General features: G+C 44.4%; 1 protein-coding gene across 1 annotated transcript in view; it reads left to right on the plus strand.

Annotated features, from left to right (window-relative positions):
* TMEM131L (transmembrane 131 like) overlaps positions 1–20,807 on the plus strand; it is a 139,627-nt gene that overhangs the window by 80,408 nt on the left and 38,412 nt on the right. Inside the window, exons 8-16 of the mRNA XM_028520060.1 lie at positions 11,895–11,972; positions 12,177–12,330; positions 13,593–13,651; positions 13,979–14,087; positions 15,902–15,995; positions 16,525–16,678; positions 17,214–17,384; positions 18,700–18,769; positions 19,734–19,851. Coding sequence (XP_028375861.1) covers positions 11,895–11,972; positions 12,177–12,330; positions 13,593–13,651; positions 13,979–14,087; positions 15,902–15,995; positions 16,525–16,678; positions 17,214–17,384; positions 18,700–18,769; positions 19,734–19,851 — 1,007 coding nt within the window. The remainder of the gene's footprint in view (positions 1–11,894; positions 11,973–12,176; positions 12,331–13,592; positions 13,652–13,978; positions 14,088–15,901; positions 15,996–16,524; positions 16,679–17,213; positions 17,385–18,699; positions 18,770–19,733; positions 19,852–20,807) is intronic.

Consider the following 20,807-nt stretch of genomic DNA (forward strand, 5'->3'; position numbering starts at 1 on the left):
TGTGTGTGTGTGTGTGTGTGAGAGAGAGAGTAGAGGTCCCCTCCCCCACCACGGGGTCATGGTACGGGATTGTGTAAAGGGGAGATTATTTCTGGGTATTCTGTGTGATACCTAAGACATTTCGGACCAGGAGTTCCTAACCTTTTAAGACTGGCACAACTTTTGCTTTTGGAACGGTGATGTCAGGCGCTGGGCCTGCCGGCTTGGGACAGGTGCTGGGCAAGGCTGGCCGCCCCGGGCCTGCATGGGGCCTGCATGGGGCCTGTGTGGGGCGTGCGTGGGGCGTGTGTGGGGCCTGCTGCCCGGGAGGGGCCCAGGTTGCCTCCTGGCTCCTCGCCTGCGGAGGTGCCGGTCTCCATCTGTGAAAGCTGGCAGTCTGGAAGGGAAGCTGTAAAGTCAGGGGAGGGAGGAGAACAAGGAATGCTTTTGTCCATCACAGTTTGACAGAGGAGGACCGGAAAGACTTGGAATTGTCACAAGCAAATAAGTGTCAAAAGTCTGGCGTAGGATTCGGAGGTGGAAAATAGAGAATAGGGAAGGGTTAAAGGCCTCTGTGGCTGCCGTGTTTTCCTGGCCGCCTCACACAATTCATTACATGAAACAAAACAGAATTTCTGGGTGGAACAGCTGAGAATTCCTACAAGTCTGTGTGCCATCCTAACACATTTAATCCCACTTCTTGGCATGATCTTTCTTACCTAAAGATGATAGGCTGTCAGACTCTGGAGAGTTATGACTGTATTCTAGGTAAATATATGCTATTATCTAATTTCCCCCTACTGCCTACCTGTGAATATAGTTTTTAAAAGCAAGGACATTGCCTGAACTCAAAAAACATGTCTTCTGTTCATCAGAGCCACAGGTGAGGATGAGGCAGTGGAAGGGGTGATTGGGAAGAGGGGGGCGGAGGGTTGGGGAGGAGAGGAGGGAAGAAGCGCGGTGAAGCTGGGAGAGAGACACCAAGAGGTGTGGGTGTGGGTGTTCCCTTCCCTCCTCTGTGTTTCCCGGGCCGGCCGTGGGAGGCTCCTGGCTGGTAGAGTACAGCTTCCTGGTCCCTCTTTAGATTCAGTGTTGGCTTTGCCTCTTCTTCTTGCCTCCTGGGAGAATTGACTCACTCCTTACTGAAAACTGAGCAGTCCCTGTCTTACTTAGCAAGAGTAATATGAAAGGCTTTTGTTTTTATGTATGTTTTCCTGCACTACGATTATAAGCTCCTTAAGAGCAGGAGTTGTGTTCTAATCAACATCTGTTTCCTTGTTACCTCGTACAGAGCCTGAGCACATCGCTGTGTGGTAAGTGCTTGATAATTGAATAAATGATCTTTAAAAAGGAAGAAGTTATCATCTTAGCTGTTTATGAGTTTGTAAGACATGAATCTTTTCTGATGTCTTTCAAAAATTTGTTAGATTTGAATTGAATGTTCTGGAAACTTTTATTAGAAGACTTGAAGCTGTCTAATAGTTAGCACCTATCTTACTGGCCAAATTCTGAACTAGGAGATCAGTGAGAATCAGAAGTTAGAGAGCTGAAATGCCGCCTTTATATTACTGGAGTACTTAGGGGAAGAGAGAACGTTTCTTGGTTTTATACTCCTGACCCGATGGGCGCACCCGCCTGTGCAGGTCTCTAAGCCTGTGACCCTCCTTCTCTGACAAGGCGATCATCTGATATCTGGGGCTCTGCACCCACCTTCCTGAGCCTGTCCCTTCCCCTAGGAGAACCAAACTCCCCCTCTTTCTTTGCTGATCCCGCTCCAACTGCTGGGGCACACTGTTGAGTTTGCCCCTAGAAAGCTCTGACATGGATTACATGAACTCATCAATAATCTGCTCCGAAGACACGCTGTCCCCAGATCGAAAGTTCATGTTCTCGTCCGTTTCCCATCCCAGATTCTTTTCAAGTATGCTATCCAATACAGCTTAATGGAGCTTCTGCAATGGGATTAAGTCATACTACAAATATTCCCACAAAAACCACCGGCCACATGAGGATGGCCCGTCAGAGATGCGCACAGTGCAGTGAGGGAGAAGGTGGATTCTGAAACCGGGCCACAGGCCATGTTGGTTCTCAGTGACTTTGGCCAAGTTACCCAACCTCCTTATTTCTTAGTTTACCTATAAAGTATGTCATAATAGCACTAACTCGTAGGATTGCTGTAGCTGTTGAATAAATTGATACATGTAAAGCACTTAGAACTAGTACCTGGCAAATAGCTAAAATGCATTCCTCATTTAACTTTTTAAAAAATTTGAATGTAAACCCTCTCCTATTACGAAACTCTTGGGGAATTTTAAAACTCAGAGATTCAGTCCTTTGGCAAGGCATGAAAGTTCAAGGCCATAGTCCCAATATCAAATTAGCTTGGCCTATGAGTTAACATTCAAAGAATTTGAAGTCCTCCCCATTCCCTTATTTTTTAATTTTAATTTAATTTAATTTAAATTTTTTTTGTCTTAGCCAGAGAGCTTCTCCATGCCTCTGTGTAGCAGCCACGGCTGGGGCTTGGTGCATGACTTCCTCGGAGGTTCAGGAATTACAATAGTTCAATACTAAGTCTCTCTTGAGCCTCACTTGAGTCTAGAATCTTAATAAGGCACACAAGAATATCAGATTATCAACCTGACATCCACCAACTTTGGAATACTACCCACGCATCACCTCCCTCAAGGTACTATGCAGGACAGACAGACAGCATCACCTTGGTTTTAGCTTCAATTCGTGCCAGTTATTCTGAGTCTGAGATCTCAGCATTTGAACTTGATGGGGAGAGACTGCTTGTTAAGAAGCTGATTTGGGACCTTTGGGGATTAGGGAGGAGCCATTTGTGCAGTCACCTCCCATCTCTAGAAGCAGCCCCTGAGCTGCCTTGGTCTTCTCTGAGCTAAGGCTTTGCAGTGGCAGCAGGCTGGTCACTAGGCATGGCTTTCCTTTCCTGTCGGCCTCGAGCCTTTGTTTCTGGGACCCCGTGCTGACTGGTGTGCGGAGTGCTGTTGACCTCTGTTTAGGGATGGAGTGTCTGCTGTGGCCATGGCCATGATGGTAAGATATGAGCACACTGGTTTCCTTTGCCTCTTACTGGGGACTCACCGAAGCTTCTGGAACCCACTACTTAAGGAAGGCTTTTCCTTTTTCACTCCACTTATTTCAAATGGAGCATTGCTCTGAGCAGATTCCTGGAGGGGAGCTGTGGTGGGTACATTGGAAGCTCAGGGCTTCGTGAGGATAGACCGTGGCCGGGTGACACTCTGTCTCCTCCAGGCTGTGAGCGTGCGCCTCCTTCCCTGCAGCTGGGGCCACGCCTCCAGGATGTGCTTGTGATCCCGGGCGCCCCTCTTCCTCTGACAGAGGCTCAGTTGAGGTTCTAGCTGTTTAACCAGCGTCTTTTGCTGGTTTCTTTCTTTTTTTCCTCTGACACTTGTAAGCTGCTACTATTTGCTGGAATTGGTGCATTCCTTTTTTTTTACCTTTTACTTTTTGGTCTAGAATTATATAGCTTATTCCACTAGATATTTCTCTAGATGTTCTCTTGTGAGTTCTCTCAAAGCAAGAGAGGTAAAATCAATCTGCTCTGAATCTGCTGAAAGCACCTACTGTGTAATAAGTCTTCTCTTCCCCGCATTGCATTCTCTTACTTAGGAGACCTCCCCATTAGACCAGCACCTGAGTCAGGCCTGGGGCCAGATGATCTAGCCCTGCCTGGTTCCCCTTTAATGGGTTTCCTCTGTGCTGTGCTCTCCCTTAGATGGAGTCCGATTCCGGGAACATCAAACGTGTTCCCTCAGGGCACAGGCAGTGACTGTATATTCATCTAAAATGCTCTGAACTCTCCGCTCTGATCTCTCCAGGCTCCCCTCGCAGCCCTTGCAGGTCTTACGTGACCCTTGGTCTCAGCCTTTGAAGGGGCAGGTCCCGAAGGCTCTTCCCGTGGGCCCTGTAGCCGGCTTTGGAAGTGTGTTTCTCCATGGTTCCTAGAATGGAATCCTGGTTCCTTCTGGGGGAGCAATTGCAGCCTGCTGAGATCTTGCCTGTCTTCCTTTTTTTTTTTTTTTTAAAGCTTCAACAAGCACAAAGATGTGTGTTCCTCATTTCAGTTGGATCCCAGGCTACGTCACCCCTCTTTTCATGTCTTTGGAGCTGCGCCTTCGAGGCCTCCTGTTCTGTCTCAGCTCTGTCTCCTTGTCCCCTGAGATGTCAGCTTTCCTCCAAAGGGCAGCCGTCTCTTCCCTGTGCGTCATCAGTCTGCCTTCCTTTTTTTTGGTTTTTGTTCCTCTTGTTCCAGTAGGGGACTGCAGTGTGTCTGTGTAACCTCCAGGCACCTCTGACTTCCGGAGCGGACCTGACGGTTCTAAGGACAGAGCTTCGTGGTTGCTCGTCTCCTCGGTGCGTGCAACCATTTTGTCAGATGACTTCTGCGGCCCAACCCAAGGTGACAGCGTTATCTCCTTAACAAGGATAACCTTCTGTCCTTTTATGTATAAAATCTGTCACCCTTCTATGGCTTTATCACCTCGGATCTTGAAAATCGAATGTGGTGGTTAGCATTTACATGGTTAGTGAACCTAATGTCGGCGAACTTGGGAGGAACTTCTGAGTCAGTGGACCAACTTCTCGGATTTCAGCTGCATCCTTCACGGTTGTGCCTCTTAGCCACGGAGACGGCGCAGGAAAGGGGACCCAGAGCCACCTGTCTGCACTGCCTGCCGGGAGGTGGACCCCATTGTTTCTTCGAGGCAGCATAGTATTCTGGAAGCTCTATTTTGGGAAGAGTCCTGACTGTGGAATATCTTTTTCTTTTCTCTTTCCTTTCTTATTTCTTCCTTTTCCTTTTGTTTTCTTGTGGTAAAATATACATCACACAAATTTACTATTTTAACCATCTCGTTCACGTTGCTGTGCAGCCATCACCGCCATCCATCTCTAGAACTTCTTCATCGTCTCAAACCGAAACTCTGTGCCCAGTAAACGCGTAATACCCTGTTCCCACCCCCTCTCAGCCCCTGGTAACCATTTCTCTCTCTTCTGTCTCCGTGACTTTGACAGTTCTAGGTCTCCTCATAGAAGTGGAGCCACCCAGTATTTGTCCTTTTGTGACTGGCTTATCTCACTTCCCCTGATGTTTTCAAAGGTCATGCATGTTGTAGCACATGTCAGAATTTTCTTCCCTTTTAAGACTGAGTAATAGTCCACTGTATGTACATACTGTGTGTTGTTTATTCACTCATCCATCGATGCATTTTGGGTTGTTTCCACCTTTTGACTGCTGTGCGTAATGCTATGAATATGAGTGTCCGAGTATCTGTTTGGCTCCTACCACTTTTGTGGTGTTGTATGTTTAATTTTTTGAGGAACCACCTCACTGATTTCTGCTGCAACACCCTTTCTTCATAGCCTCATCCTTGCCACACCATTTCTACTTAGGTAAAAGCTGTGCCTTTGCAGCTCAAGGTCAAGCTCCAGAAGCCTGAATCCGAACATCTGAACTTTTGCCGAGCCTGGGCCCAGGTTCAAGGGCTGAGCCAGGCCTTCAGGACCCACCTGCCATTTGCTTAAGGCCCAGCAGCATGCAGTTGTATAAAAATAGCTGCTAGCCTTTGGACAGAACCCCTGCACGCTGCATGACCCACCAAGGTGAAAATCCCACATGGCCCTCTTGCAAGTGCCAGCCCAGGTGGTAGTAGTTAAAAGCCAGCCTCCTGAGAGTACAAGCCAGGGCCACCAACTATAAACATTCAGGCCACTGCCACTTGGTCCTACCCAGAGTCATAGTACCTCAGTGCTACCTTGTTCTCCAAAGTGCTGTTTGTTTATCTTTCCGGGTTAGTGGCACATTCAGGGGCTGGGAAGTGATGTGCAATAAATAACACTTCTCTCTTTTTTTGGGTAATCAACCAATGGTGAAATAAGACAACAAGGATTTGAAGTGTTTTAGAAAAAAAAATCCCTTCTCTTAGACACTGAAGGTGTGGGGAAGAGTTTCCCTTCTAACAAATTTGATGTGAGAAAAATACTGCCCAGATGCATTTAAATGATTTGTTGTAGAATTTTACTAATTCAATGCATTCACTGTGAATGGACAAGTAAAAATAATAATGCCCCCTCATGAGAGCCTGGTGCGTGCCCCGTGATTGGCACGCACATCTCATTTAATGTTCTGCATGTGCCTGTGAGTTCATGGATTCGGTTTTATTGAAGACAAAGCTGAACCTTGGAAAGCGCAGGCATGTCCCCAACGTCGTACGGCTGGGCTTCATCTCGAGCCCATGTTGAGTGCAGGCACGCGGCCACGCTGCCTCTGCACAGAAGACATGAAGGAAGAATGCTGCACATGTACTTTAGCCTCTTTCCCTTGCAACAGAACAAAACAAAACAAACCCTCACTTCGGCCAATTCCTGTTTTGTTTTTTTTTTTTTTTCAGATATTTTAGGGAGTGGGTCTGGCAACATAGGTAAATTTTGTTTTGGCGGTTAAATATCAGAAGACCAGAAGGGAGAGGAGTAGTAGTAGCGCTGAAGGGGTGAAACGCAGTTGCTGTTTAACCTGAGGGTGAGCAACCAAACAGTGCCCCCTGTTAACTCCACCGAGCCTGTCTGTGAGGCAGGAAACACTAAACTGGAGTTTGGTTATAGAGCGTGAGCGTTGTGTGGAAGGGACCCATGAAAGCGTTCGTTTTATACAAAGTCGTTTGTGCTGTGTTGAATGCATTGTACCCAGCGTTGTGTGGGGGCCACCGGCTGGGGCGGGCACGTGGCTTCCGTGGATGCTGTGCTCCTGCTGGCGCACAGGTCGGCACAGAAGATTTACCTTTCTAAGGACCTCTGCGGTTGAGCCCTCCAACCGGTGACAGTGGAGAAAACTGAGGAAAGCAGAATCTAAGATTGGGACTTCTTTATGTAATTCTTTGGTATTTCACAGGTTTTAGTCCTTAAATGAGAGGATTCCGTATGTGGTCATTACCAGAATTCTTGTAAGCTGTCCATTCTGTCTGATCAGTGTGTTACAGGTTCTCGTACCCTTTTGTTAGGGTATGGTTTACTCTTGTTAATAAAAGTCATGTAAACTGTCATTTTTTTCCTGTTTAATGACACACAGTCCCCCCAAATCACTCTCCGTCCCTGGTCCCGTCCACAAAGACCAATTTTTTAGCAAATAAAGGAAGGTGATTTTTTCCCTCTCTCTCAGATCCAGTTACCTGAATTCATACCCCTTTCACCACAACCCCAGGAACTAAAAGCCCTAAAAAAGCGGAGTTTCTACATTGCTGTTTTCCTGTATTTTGTGCTATGTCTCGGAATGTGTTCTATGCGTTTCCATGTTGAAGACTTTTTAGGCTTTTAAGTACCTAGGAGGAATAGACTTGGTCTATTCTTATTTACTTGGAAAAAATACTGACTCGTCTTAAAAGACCTGCTGTTGTTTCCCTTTTTCCACTAACTAACTTGAGGACCCTCTGGTAAGTCACTTCTCCAACCAACACCCCGCCCCTGCCTTCTCAAAGGAAGTAATAGTACCCTGGACTTAATGAGAACTAAGGAATTATTTTTTCCTCTTAGCTATGAAATTTATGAACTCATTTTTTCACGTGGTGTGGGAGGCAGAGAAATAGGTTGTTTGTGTTTCTTCTATAATCTGCAGCGGCACTCTCCTGGGGAAGGAAATGCCCCACGGCCATTGCAAACAGGCTGGGGTCCTCTGGGGGGGAGGGATTTGTATTCCCAGCGTGTGTGGTTGCCCCAGCTGGCTCCTGTTTTGGTTATAGTTTTCTTTTTAACATCGAGATTACAATCAATAGATTTTTTTTTAAAAAGGAAGATGTGAACAGTTTAAATTTCTCTTTGAGAAAAATTAGCATGCTTCAAGGGCAGTTCGCCGGTGCTGGAACTCCCCCTTGTGGGATCCTGCAACATGTTCTGCAGCAAAGGAAACAACGTAGTGGGTTGTTTTTGTTTTGGTTGCAGCTAAAAGAAGAATCTTAAAATGGTACATTCCAAATCCATCCATCCATCCATCCATAATTTAGCAAGTATGACAAAGTATTAGGATTTCAATCACATCAGATGACTGTGCAAATAGGATTTTTTAATCGTATTCCAAATCATAATTTCGAACTCCTAACATTATTTCAACAGTTGGAAAAATATTTTAGGGACGAGAATTGCTTCACCAGGTTAAGATGAATGGTCAAATTGTTATAGGTTATAAAAACCCAACTTAATTATAAAGTATATGTTGAAAGTGTTTTGATATGGGTCTTTCTTTAAGCTTTCATTGAAAGTTTCAGGTCAGAAGCACATGCAAAATATTAGGTTTGGATAGACTTTAGTTTTTATAGCCAATGCTTATCAGTTTTAGTTTCTTTCCCTTTTCAAGCAAGCAGGTAGCTATGTGCCCACTTGTCTTTTCTCACCGGCTGTATAGGGAGTGCCAGCTTACTGGTAGGCATCGTGATAAACCTTCAGACAAGGTGCTTACAGTCTGCTGGGGAAGACAGACCTCGAACAGGGTATTGCATTATCATGAGGAGTGTTACGGAAGGTCAGGTGCAAGGTGCTGTGGGTGTGAGTAACGGCACTTTGCCCAGGTGCAGGTGCGGTGTCAGGAAACTGGCCCTGAGTGATGTCTGAGCTGGGACGTGAAGGATGAATGGGGTTTAGCTAGGTGGAGGGGAAGGCGAGTCAGAAATGTGGCTTCAAAGCAAAGGATCAGCACATTTTAGAGGTGGAAGGCCAAGCACAGCAGAAAGTCGACCTGTGAGGCAGGAGCATGAACCGGGAGGCAGAGACTAGGCAGGCATCTGAGTTTTGTAGCTACTGTGGAGGGTCTGGGACTCAGGCCAAGCAGGAAGTCTTTGAAGGGTTTTAAGCAGATAGTGGCTTGACCTGATTTGCATGTTTGTAAAGTCAACTTTTTTTTCCCCTTCACTTATTGAATTTATTGGGTTGACATTGGTTAATAAAATTATATAGGTTTTAGCTGTACAGTTCTATAATACGTCAGTGTGTATTGTGCGCTCACCACCCCAAGTCAAGTCTCCTTCCGTCACCGTTTATCACCCCCATACCCTCTTCTCTAAACTCACTCTTGATGCACTGTGCACAGTGGTGTGGAGAGGGCAGAGGTGGACACTGGGACGCCAGGAGAAGGTTGGTGTAGCAGCCTACCTGTCTCTGTCTCTCCCTCCCACTAGCATGATGGGTCCCTAAACTTTTTCTGTAAAGGCCCAGGGAGTAGCTATTTTTATAGGCTTCTGTTGCAAGTATTCAACTCCGCCACTGTAGCCTGAAAGCAGCCATAGAAAATACACGAGGAATGAGGATGGCCGTGTTCCAATGAGGCTCTGTTACCAAGAGCAGGCAGTGGGCTGGATGTGGCCCACAGGCATGGAGATAAGTGAATGGATTCAAGGGCTGCTGAGAAGGTACAATCAGTACGAGTTGGTTTGGGGTTTGTTTTAGGAGAGTAATTGAGAAGGTGAAGTTGGTTTTCAGATTTCTGGCTTACATAAGCACATGAATCGTGGTGCTAAGAGGAGGCAGCAGAGCAAGGTCACGACCTTGGCTTGTATAAAGGAGGGTTCAGGTGCACGCCCTGTCGTTGGTTGGATGTATGGGTGTGCAGAAAGGTCTGAGCTGGAGAAACAAACTTGAACTTGTCCTAGAGCCTCTCCACCCACCCCCACCCAATCACCCCTTCCCCCAGAGAGTAAAGAGGGCAAAAGACAAAATCCAGAATAATTGCAACGTCCAGTGGTCCCAGGAGGAAGAGCCAAGGACGAACGAGAAACGCCAGAAGGACAAACAGCTCATGGTGTTAGGTGGGGGCGAAGGGCTGGGCACAAGGAGAAGTTTCTGCTGGATTTCAACACGGGGGTCATTTGTAACTTTGATGAAAGCAGTTTCAGAGAAGTGCTGGGCTTTAAAAAAAATACATGTCTTTGGTAGCAGGATTTGTTCCCAGAAAGACAAATTCAAAAATATCTTTGATCTTGCAGGTTTTTGGTTCTGTTCACAAGTGGTGGTTTTCTGTTTTAAGTCTAGCAAATACTAGTAATTACTGTACCTTTTAAAACGAGCTGTTGGTGAATGTTTGGTCCCATTTACAAGCTTGGTTAAACTTCTGAAATATTTTTATTTTTTTTCTGTACTTTAATTGCCTGAATGACTATTGAAGTAGTTAAAAACGGGTTTTTGTATAATGTGCTTAGGTAATTCCTGTAAACCTAACAAATTAAACATAATTAGGGTGATTCTACTTCTCACTAAGTCTTCCTGGAGTAAATAGACACTTGCCCAAAATTACGCCAGCCCAGGATCTGAGGAATGCCTTCTTACCTTGCGGAGATTTTCTGGTGCTCTGACAGTGGCTGCCAAGTCTCGTGCCTTTTGGTCATAACCACGCCAGACACGTCAAACCCAGCGAAAGAGGGACTCTCACAGGCAGGCCCTTCGGGGTCACAGGCTGCGCCACCCACATGGCTTCTATGCGCACTCAGCACCTGCAGGCGCCACCCTCGGTCCCAGGTGGCTGTGCCCCTGCTGGGACTCTGCATTTCCTGCTTCGAGATAAGTCAGTATCATCTCCTGTGGCTCTTAAGATCTTCGAACTTGGTGAACTTCTGCATTCTTTTGTGTACTTTATTCTTTCCATTCATGGCTCTTGCACATGTTAAAAAATATGATATATAATAGTAATGCGATCATAGTAGGGGACTTTAACACCCTGTTGTCATCCAACGGCAGCTTTAAGGGACACATTAGACAAGATGGATTTAATTGATATTTTTAGAGCACTTCAACCCAAAGCAACAGAATATACATTCTTTTCAAGTGCACATGGGACCAGCATTATTTACAGTTGCCAAGATATTGAAGCATGCTAAGTGTGCGCCAAAACACGAGTGGATGAAGAAGATGTGGTGCACACGTACAATGGAATGTTACTTGGCCGTAACAAAGAGTGAAAGCTTACCATTTGCAGTAGCATGGATGGACCCACAGGGGATTCTGCTCAGTGAAATAAGTCAGGCAGACAAGACCAATACCATGTGATTTCACATATATGTAGGCTCTAAAGAAGAAAGGAAAATGAACAGAAAAACAGAACAGACTTACGGATACAAAGAAAAAACTGATGATCGCCAGATGGGAAGGGTAGGTGGGGGAGCTGGGTGGAAAGGCAAAGAGGCTGAGAAGTACAGATTGGTAATGACAAAATGGTCATGGGGATGTAAAGTACAGCACAGGGAACACTGTCAATAATGTTGTAATAACTGTGTGTGGTGCCAGGTGGGTCCTGGAAATATCGAGGGGATAACTTTGTAAAGTACATGATTGTCTAACCACTATGCTGTACACCTGACACTAATACAGAATAATACTGAATGTAAGCTGTAATTGAGAAATTAAAAAAAGTACTGCCAGTTGAACTTTGGACATCTCTTAGGTCTTATCATTGCTTTCAAGGTCACTCTATGAAGGAAGGCAGACGGAAGAACAGCTCACTGGCTTTTACTGAGTGCCCCTACTTTAAAATAGCAGCAGACTCCCGTGTTGAAACAAAGTGCTCAAGAAGTATGAGATGCCAAGCTGCAGCGTTCCTGTGTATATTTAGAACATATTCATCTGCTCATTGCCATAGTCGGAATTCTCCTATCGCCCAAGGGGAGAGCTTATGATTTCCATTAGAATGTAAACTTAGTGACAGGACAGATTTTTCTGTTTCATTCAGTGTTGTCTTTCCAGTAAGTAGAGTAATACCCAGCATTGAGCAGCTACTCAAATATTTGTTGAATGAGTAAATGTGGTTTCTGAATAAATGATAGATTGTCTGCTATTCATGCTAGATTGGTGCCTTTTGCTTGCTCTTAAGTCGTTTCCCCTCTTTTGTCTTCTTGCAGGCAGAAACCACTAATACTAGCCTCTTGCAGGTGCAACTGGAATGCAGTTTACATAATAAAGTGTGTCAGCGATTAAAGGTAAAAATGAAAAATTTAGTGCTTTCTTTCTGCCTTTCTTCCTGCCTCTTTGCTTAGTGTTCAAAAACAAAGCAGCACATCCTGTTCTCAGAAGTGCGCATGCCCCTACCTGAAGTGCTTTTTATCCCTAAAATTCGAGATCACACAGTTCAGATAATTTTTTGAGTTTTTCCTTTTTTTTTTTTCCCATCCCTCCCATCTCAGAGTTGTTATCTGGAATCAGATGATGTTTTACGGCTACAGATGAGCATAATTGTCACAATGGAAAACTCCTCGAAGGAATTTGAACAAAACACACAGGACTTGTTAGACCACCTTTCTATTATATATGTAGCTACAGATAAATCTGAGACCTCAGGTAAGGTGGGATATTTGAAAGTTTTTACGGTAATGAATTATGATTAACCTGCGTCATCATTCTGCGGCATTTACTTGTGGACTGTATCATTGCACTCCAACCCAGAAGAGCCTCCGCCTTCCGTATTAAGAGATTGTGACAGCAACTGGCTCTCAGCCTGCAGCTGCTAGTAAATTTGGGGGGTAAATGAAGAGGCAAATGCCAACTATTCTGAGTTTCCTCAGGAATAATTTTCCTTGGCATTCTGGAGATAGTAAACAAATTAATTGGGCACAAGAATCTAATAGAAATATTCACAGAGTATTTGAAGTCTTATATCATGTTCCAGTTTTACTGGCCTGCAGAAGCTCAGCTGATAGAAGCCTCCTTTCTTGTCCTTTTTTAAATAGTTGATGGGACACTGGTTGTCCTGGGGCCTGACACGTTAGAGTCATTTAAATTTCAGCGTTTGTTCTGTGAGTTTCACTTTTGAAAATGTGCGTCCTGCTTACCAGAAACAACCGAGTTCATCAGTTTAAGTCTCCAAGAACTTTTGTTGGAGACACATATTATGTGATCCATGACAGTTATGATGTAGGGTTTGCTGTTATCCATTGGTTGTCCAGCCCATTCCGGTACATGAGTGTGTGTACACACACACACACGTGTACATATTCAGAGAAAGGAATGGCACCAGAATATAGTTTTTTTATCGGCAGTCTTCATTGCTGACCAAACACCATCTACTTTCCGGCCGTCAGAGTTGACTTCAGTAATGGTCATTCAGCAGCAGGGCTTTCCTGTCCTCGGGTCCCTAGTTTTTGGTGATTCTCCAGGCAGCCAGGCGGACATCAATGTTGAGAAGACTCCTGCCCCGCTTCTGCGGGGCAGGGTTAGAAGGGAGGTCACGTCACGTTCTGAGACCCCAGGGCTGCATTCTTCCCAAGTGAGGTGGTTCAACTTAGGAAGCCAGGGGCTGTCTCATCCATGGGACAGGGGAGCCTCACCCGAAGCCGCCTGGTGGTTGGTTGCACTCAGCGCCGCTGTGTCGGGCGCCAACCTCAGGAGTTCTCTGCGGGTCCTTCTTTGTGAACCGGGGTTGGCAGGTCAGTCTTTTCGTAAGGATCCTTTGTCTTGTGACTTAAAAGAATACCTGGCAGAAAATAGTTCCCAGTTTCATCTGCGGTATTGAAAAACGAGCTATATTTTTTAGAGAAAATGTGTCATGTGTGAGAAAGAGGTGGCTTTTGTTTCAATCTCACCCCTCTGATTCTTTTGGACAGATGATTCGGCCGTAAATATGTATATATTACACTCGGGAAACAGCCTGATATGGATACAGGTAATGGTCAGCGCTTACATCAAGTACACGTTAAAACTTGCAAGCGTGCGTTGCATCGCAGAACATGAGGGTTTTTCAGGGGCAGACACAGAAATGCTTGTCTCTGTGCCCTTTTGCTTTCCCTTGAACCCGCTTTCCCCTGCTCGCACCCATCTGGGGTGTAGGTTGTCGGCACCCCCTTCACACTGTTGTAGCCCCATCTGCTGAGCCGTTGCTGTATGAATGAATGGCAGTCTGAGCTCCTTCCTCTTCGTAACAGAGTTGAATCAAATGAGACCAACGGTGGCCGAGCCGAGAGTGGTGATGTGGATTTTCTTGTTGTTATAGGATGTTCGTCATTTCTCACAGAGAGATGCCCTGTCTCTGCAGTTTGAACCGGTACTCCTGCCTTCTTCTACAACGAACTTCACAAAGATCGCCTCTTTTACTTGCAAAGGTACAGATTTTTAAAATGTTGGAGACTGTCTTTTTTTTTTTTTTTTTTTGTAATTGATGGCCATTCGTTCTGTGAAGTGACTTACAGCCCCAGGTGAGGCCGGGCTCTAAGGAGGGGGCTGGGCTGGGCTGGCTTCCAGGCTTCGCCGTTCTATGGAGAACGTGGTTGTTGGGGCCGCTTGTGTTCGGGATTTTGCGTGTACAGCCAAACGCAGGGGGTGACTTGAAAGACCAGAACGTAAATGTGTTTGGAGAGACCCTTTCTCGGAGAGAGAGGCTGTGCTGCCCCAGTCTTGATGCTTCATGTGGAGCCTGGTGCAGAGGCCTCCTGAGTGCCAGCCCCGTCCAGCCTTCGGGTTCTCACTTACCGCTGAGCTTCCTGTGAAGAAATGCAAATGCATCTTAAACATGAAAACATGTCACTTGTATCGAAAGAAAATTTAATTGAAAGCAACAAGGGAGATGTACTTTATTACTTAGATTGATAAAAATAAAAAAGATCGTTAATCTCTCCCGTGTTGGTCATGATTAGGAGAGAAAAGCATTCGTGTTTTTGACAAGAGTATAAATGGCTACAGGTGTTTTTGGAGGGAAAATGGGCACTCGATGAAAATTTAAAATGCCCCTGTGTGCTCTTCAATTCGTAATTCTACTTCTAGGAACTTACCTACAGATACACATGTATTCAAAGCTCTACCTACAGAAATGTGCATTGTGTGTGACAGCAGGACTAACTGGGACAGCCACTGGGAGGAGACTGGTTGAGCCGTAGGTCATCTGCGGGCTGTACCCCGCAGCTGTTAGAAAGCACACGCGGACTGTAACGCAGGCAGCGAGTGTGCATGTGGGTTTTTTAAGGGCATCCACGTACTTGCTTATGAAATAGGAAAACTGGAAAAACGCTCAAGAATCTGTTAGCAGCTGTTCCTCTAAGATCATTGGGGAGGCAGGAGTGAAAGGTAGATTTTATTTTTATACTTTTTTGTTCACGTTAGCATTATTTTTTTAAGATTTTTTTTTTATTTATTCATTTTTAGGGAGGGAAGGGAGGGAGAGAGAGAAAGAGAGAGAAACATCAATGTGCGGTTGCTGGGGGTCATGGCCTGCAACCCAGGAATGTAGCTGTCTGGGAATCGAACCTGGGACACTTTGGTTCCCAGCCTGTGCTCAATCCACTGAGCTACGCCAGCCAGAGCACTTTTTTTTTTTAATCACACATCTAACTTTAAGAAAAAAGAGTCGGGTGTTAGCATTAGAGTTAAGAACGCAATACGGGTGATTTAATAGTATGGCCTCGCTCAAGGACAGCTGGTTGTTTTGACAAAGCAGCGGTGTTGGGCAATGCATTCCCACCTTGACGGAGGAGCTCCTCCTTGTCATTGAGGTTGTATTTCTGCCTTGCTCCTGCCTCCACATGCTCCCCCTCCCCCACCCAGCTGAGCCCCATTCATCACTTCTGTCATCTCTGGCAGACCTGAGGGCGTTCCTCTTACTTACGGTGAATGCAGAGCTTTGTAAAATAAACGCCACAAGCATTGACCCTTTTTCCCCCCAAGGAAGAAGTGAGAGGTTGGTTTATGAAAAGGGGGTGGGGTGGCAGACACCCTGTTGTAGATCATTGGCAGCCAGCCAGGCAAGAAGAAATGTGTTCAAGAAAGGATTTTACCATTGATATCTGATGCATGATTTTAATGGAGACAGAAAAACTGAAATAATTAAAAAGTTATGAATAACACTCCTATCTTGTTCTTGTTTAGGCGTAGCGAAAGAAAAGATACTGATGCTTGACATTTACTTCTTTATCCCTCGAAACAGCTACGCCGTGTGACAGTGGAATGAAGGAGGTCGTGAGGAAAACAAAGAGTACTCCAACACTAAAAGCATGCCTCTCCTCTCCGGTGGTTCCAGGGTAGGCTAGTTCCACTTTCCCTGAAATCGTATGGGGTGTGTGTGTGTGTGTGTGTGTGTGTGTGTGTGTGCACGCGCGTGCGCGCTTAGAAATGATAGAAAAATATAACGAAGACTTGTCTGACCCTCTGGGCTTGCCTTGCATGTAGTAGCACTGCTGACCACCAGGCAAAGGGTTGTTTGTGGAATGGGAAAGGGGAAGCTGAATGAGTCAGTTCACGAAATAGGTTCCGGGCCAGGCAGCCAGGTGTGGGAGAAGCAAAACTCCCGGCCTATTTCTCAGTTACGTCTGGGTCCTGGTTCCACCTCTGTGAGCTAGCTGTCTGGGTTCTGGTCCTGTTGTTTCCGCTGTGGCCTTCGGTGCTATGCGTGTGGGAAGGAAGGTCGGAAAAGGTGATCGGTAAGGTTATTCCCAGTGCTAGCCTCAGTCTCTGACGTGTCACGGTGCTGCTCTTGCAATTGGAGTCTCGTTCGAGGGGCAGTGGTTGTCTTACACTCAGGGCTGATGCCTGCACGTGCTGTGTTCACAGGTATTTCAGAATGGACTCGTCTGCAGCCCAGTTCCACCTGGAGACCCACGAGAACACGTCGGGAGTGTGGACGGTGTGGTGCCTCAGCCACTTTGACCGCAGTTTGGTGTTAAACGATGTGTTAGTGTCCAAGGAGGCCAAGCGCCTTCTGAAGGTACAGTGGCACTTTTTCCCAGCTTTTAGCCTATTTTAAGCTTTGTGTATGGTCAGATATTTTGAAGTTAATATTTACTCACCAATTTTAAAGCAAGTAGTTTTAACGTTTTCAGAATTACTTTTAGGATCTCTCTGTCTTTTTTTAAACTATTATTCAAGGAAGTCAAAGGAACCAGGATTTATCCTTCAGAGATATTTGCTCTTACCATTATTAAGAAATTTTATAATGTATAATTTATACTAAAAGGGTTGATTTAGTAAAAATAAGCCTGGTTTATGATAAAAGAGTAGGTTTTTGCAAAGCACCACCTATGAAAATTACATGATTACTTTTGTGAAATTTACAAACAGTTACATATTAAATATTATTTGAAGCCTATCATTTATGTACAAATATTTCAATTTTTGACCTGGAAATAATTGAGTAAAATTATATTTCTCAAAATATAGAAGTTTAATATTATACCTTATAATGATTTTAATCATAGTTTATGTCAGGAAAGTAATTTCTCTTGCTTCTTCTTTTTTTTTAGATTCTGAATTTCACTGGCCCTTTATTTCTACCTCCAGGCTGTTGGAATATATTTTCTTTGAAACTTGTTGTTAAAGACATTCCCATAAATCTATTCACCAATGTATTTTTGACTACAAACACAGGTGCCATTTTTGCAATACCTCTACAGATTTACTCTGCACCGACCAAGGTATTGTTTACAAAACTATGTATGTGTCGTAATGTTTGTTGTAGTTACCGTTTCTCATTATTAACCTATAGTGCGTGGGTTTTATCTACTGAGTTAAACCCTTATGCCCTTTAAGGCTCTCTTTAAGGGTGTTACCAGGCCAGTCATAGAAGGTGCATTGTTTAGATGTAGAAATCTTTATTTGGAAAAAGTTACTATTCATCAAAAAGTAATTTCAGGTTCTTGAATGAAATAAGGCAACACAAGTAGATCAACTTCATTTCCATTTATCTCCAAAATGTGTGGAGCAAGGAATGAGTGCTTGCTGTAGAAAACACAGCTCTTAGTGCATACTTATAATGACGTCAAAAAAGAGATGGTTAAATGCTTTATGTAGACTTCTGGTAAGTGACTTGCAGTTGTCATAAACCTTGAAATTCTTTAGTGGGCCAAGTCTAAGAGTCTGAAAGGGTTCACAATTAAGAAAATGCTTTCTAAAATCTGGGTAAATGATATTTAATTTAGATCTTAAACATGTCTCATTTTTTTCTTAATGTTTCTTTCTTTTCATTTAGTTGCTGTTATTGCTTCTTTTTGATCCGAGCTATTCTGTATGACGCTGGGTTCTGATTTTTCACTATGAGACATTCATGCAACCATCTTTATGATTTTTCTCACTTATTAGCATTGGTGTTTCATAGATAGAAATGCTGCATGTTTTGCTATGAGCCTAAAGATAGGACTTCTGAAAACTAAACGAAATGTTAGGTTAATTTTTTTTGTGTGCCTATTTTGATCAGGAAAGGTTTCCTAGAAATTTTCTGTTTTTAATCAAGAGATGTTTACAAGGACAGGGACTGTGGGAAGGAGCAGGCAGGCGTCAGGAGTGTGTGGAAGTAGCAAGTGCGTACTTTCCTCGCCTGCAGGAAATAGGACATTAATGTGAGCATCCCCAAGTAGCTTAGGAGTTACCATAGGTCGGTCTGCTGTTTCTCAGAGGGTTAAAGTAGTTTTTGTAAAAAACCTACTAAGAATATCCTGACACTGATTTCACCTTTAATTCAGAATGCTGCTTGGTGTCCTAGGAGCCCAAAGGTTGTCACTGTGGATATTGATTATTGAACAGAATCCACTGTCACAAACCTCCCTGTGAGAGACCATTCAGAGCTCCCATTCAAGGATAAAGGAAGCCAAGATCACTTTCTAGTTGTTCAGCTTCTGTTTAAATGAAAGTTCACTGAGGCGGAGGCCAGCGTCTGCTTTGCATTTGAGTGCATTAGGATTTTTATGTTTAGTGCTGTGTTTTAAGTTATTCATATATTACTTTTCAATCTAGGAAGGGAGTCTGGGTTTTGAAGTGATAGCACATTGTGGCATGCATTATTTCATGGGAAAGTCAAACGCAGGTAAGTCTTTTGCCCTGAGGCTCTCTGTAGAGCTCTAGTTGGGGGTTGGGTGGGAAGTCGTGAGGAAAATTGGCATTTGTAGATGGGATAATTAGTCCTGTGAACATAATCTCATCACACTCTGCTCTGAAAGAGCATGCTCCTTAACAGAACGACATGAAATTGCTCAGAGTCCTCCAAAACCATGCTGAAGTCCTTGTGTAACTAATGCCCCTGCAAATCGCTTGTACTTCGGAAGGTTTTCCAGACACATTATTTGGCTGATCAACCTTGACACTAGGAGAAATTGGAAGGTTAAAAAAGGCTGACAAAAAGTTATTAAAAATAATTTGGGCTCGCCTTTGCAGACTTCAGTTACAGGAGCATCAGCATCTTGCAGGGGTGCACATTGCTGAGTGAGACCGAGGCCATAGTGTTGATATAGAGGCTGTTTCTTGTTTTGTTCCTGCCTTTCGGTTTATTCAAATGTTAAATTCAAGGGGAGTATTGTAGTCCAGAGGTTTCTTTGGGGAGGTCCCCCTCTTCTCCCCCGAGATGCTCTGTGGCACAGACGAGACCGAACAAAGGGGTAGAGAGCATTCTGCACAGTAGCCCGAAGGACTTCGATGATCACTGGCAGTTACATGGAAGCGGTTTAGCCTTTGAGATGTAAAGCTGTTAAAAACGTTCCGAGTGTAATTTTAACCTCTTACAGACTGTATCATGAGCCACGTGTCTTTTCTGTTACTACCTTTACATAATTCGATTTAGTTTTGCTTTCCACATGTTTGTTTGAGTTGACACATCGTTTGCCATTGAGGTGGGGGGGGGGTGGGGGCTTGGGGCAACGCAGCCAGAGGGGAGAGGGCACACGCTCCCCCTGCGGTCCTCGCAGGTGTAGAAGTTTCACAGTCGGCCTTGGCCGTGTTTACGATGAAACTGTGCTTTCTGTAAACGTGAATGTGAAATCTGATCTGCCTTTTAGAAAATCCTCACTGGGAAGGCAGCCTTCCTCTGGATCAGTCCACCTGGGATGTGGATTTCGAACTCGCAAATAAATTGTACGAAAGATGGAAGAGACTCAAAAATGGCGATGGCTGCAAGTAGGTCCCCACCTTTCTTCGCTCCTGGTATTCATTCAGCACTAAGGAGGCACAACTACACATGACTTTGTTGAAACTGCAGTACTGAGTTTTGAGTAATTGATGTTTCGCTCCAGCATTGTATTTAGGCAAATCTCAAACCTCAGAAAAGTTGAAAGGACAGTGCAGTGAACACTCAAATATTGCATTTGGATTCACCAGTTCTTCACACCTTTATTTGCTTTATTTCTCTCTCTCTGTATCTGTGTGTGTGTGCACTTCACCCTCAACACTTCAACCCTCAACGCTTTACTCGGAACTACTTTGTTTCCTAAGGTGAATATTCTGGCACATATAACCGCAATACCGTTATATACCCAGCAAACTCAACATTGATCCCATTATAATACCTAATTAATATTCAGTCCATACTCAGGCTTCGCTAGTTTACCCCAAAATATCCATTATAGCTGTCTTTTTCTTTTTCCTTTTCTTGAAATTTAAGATCTACTCAGGAGTTGTGCATTTCCATAATTTTCTTTGAGCAGTTCTCCACCTTTCTTCATCTTGCATAATGTTCACATTCTATAGAGTCCTAGCTGATTGTCTTATAGAATGTTCAGCACTTTGGATATTTTTTTTTTGCTTCCTTGAGTTTACATTCACGTTAGACATTGTAGGGAGGAGTACTCAATACGTGGTTGGTCTTGTGTCCTTCTCGTTGCATCACTGCAGGAGGGACATCAGTGTCATTTGTCCCGTATTGACATTGCTGAGTCATTTGACTCTCCATTGTATGTGTGGCAGCTCTTTCTCCATGGTGGATACATTTTTCCTTTTGCAATGAATAAAGATGAGTATGATAATTTGAGCTCACATAAATTTCCTGCCCCATAAGAATGTTTCACCCAGGATTTTAGCATCCATTGATAATCCTTGTCCTGATCAGTTTTTAGATGGCTACAAAATGGTGATGT

This window comes from Phyllostomus discolor, chromosome 8 (genome assembly GCF_004126475.2).
Source record: "Phyllostomus discolor isolate MPI-MPIP mPhyDis1 chromosome 8, mPhyDis1.pri.v3, whole genome shotgun sequence".
NCBI classification, from domain to species: Eukaryota; Metazoa; Chordata; class Mammalia; order Chiroptera; family Phyllostomidae; genus Phyllostomus; species Phyllostomus discolor.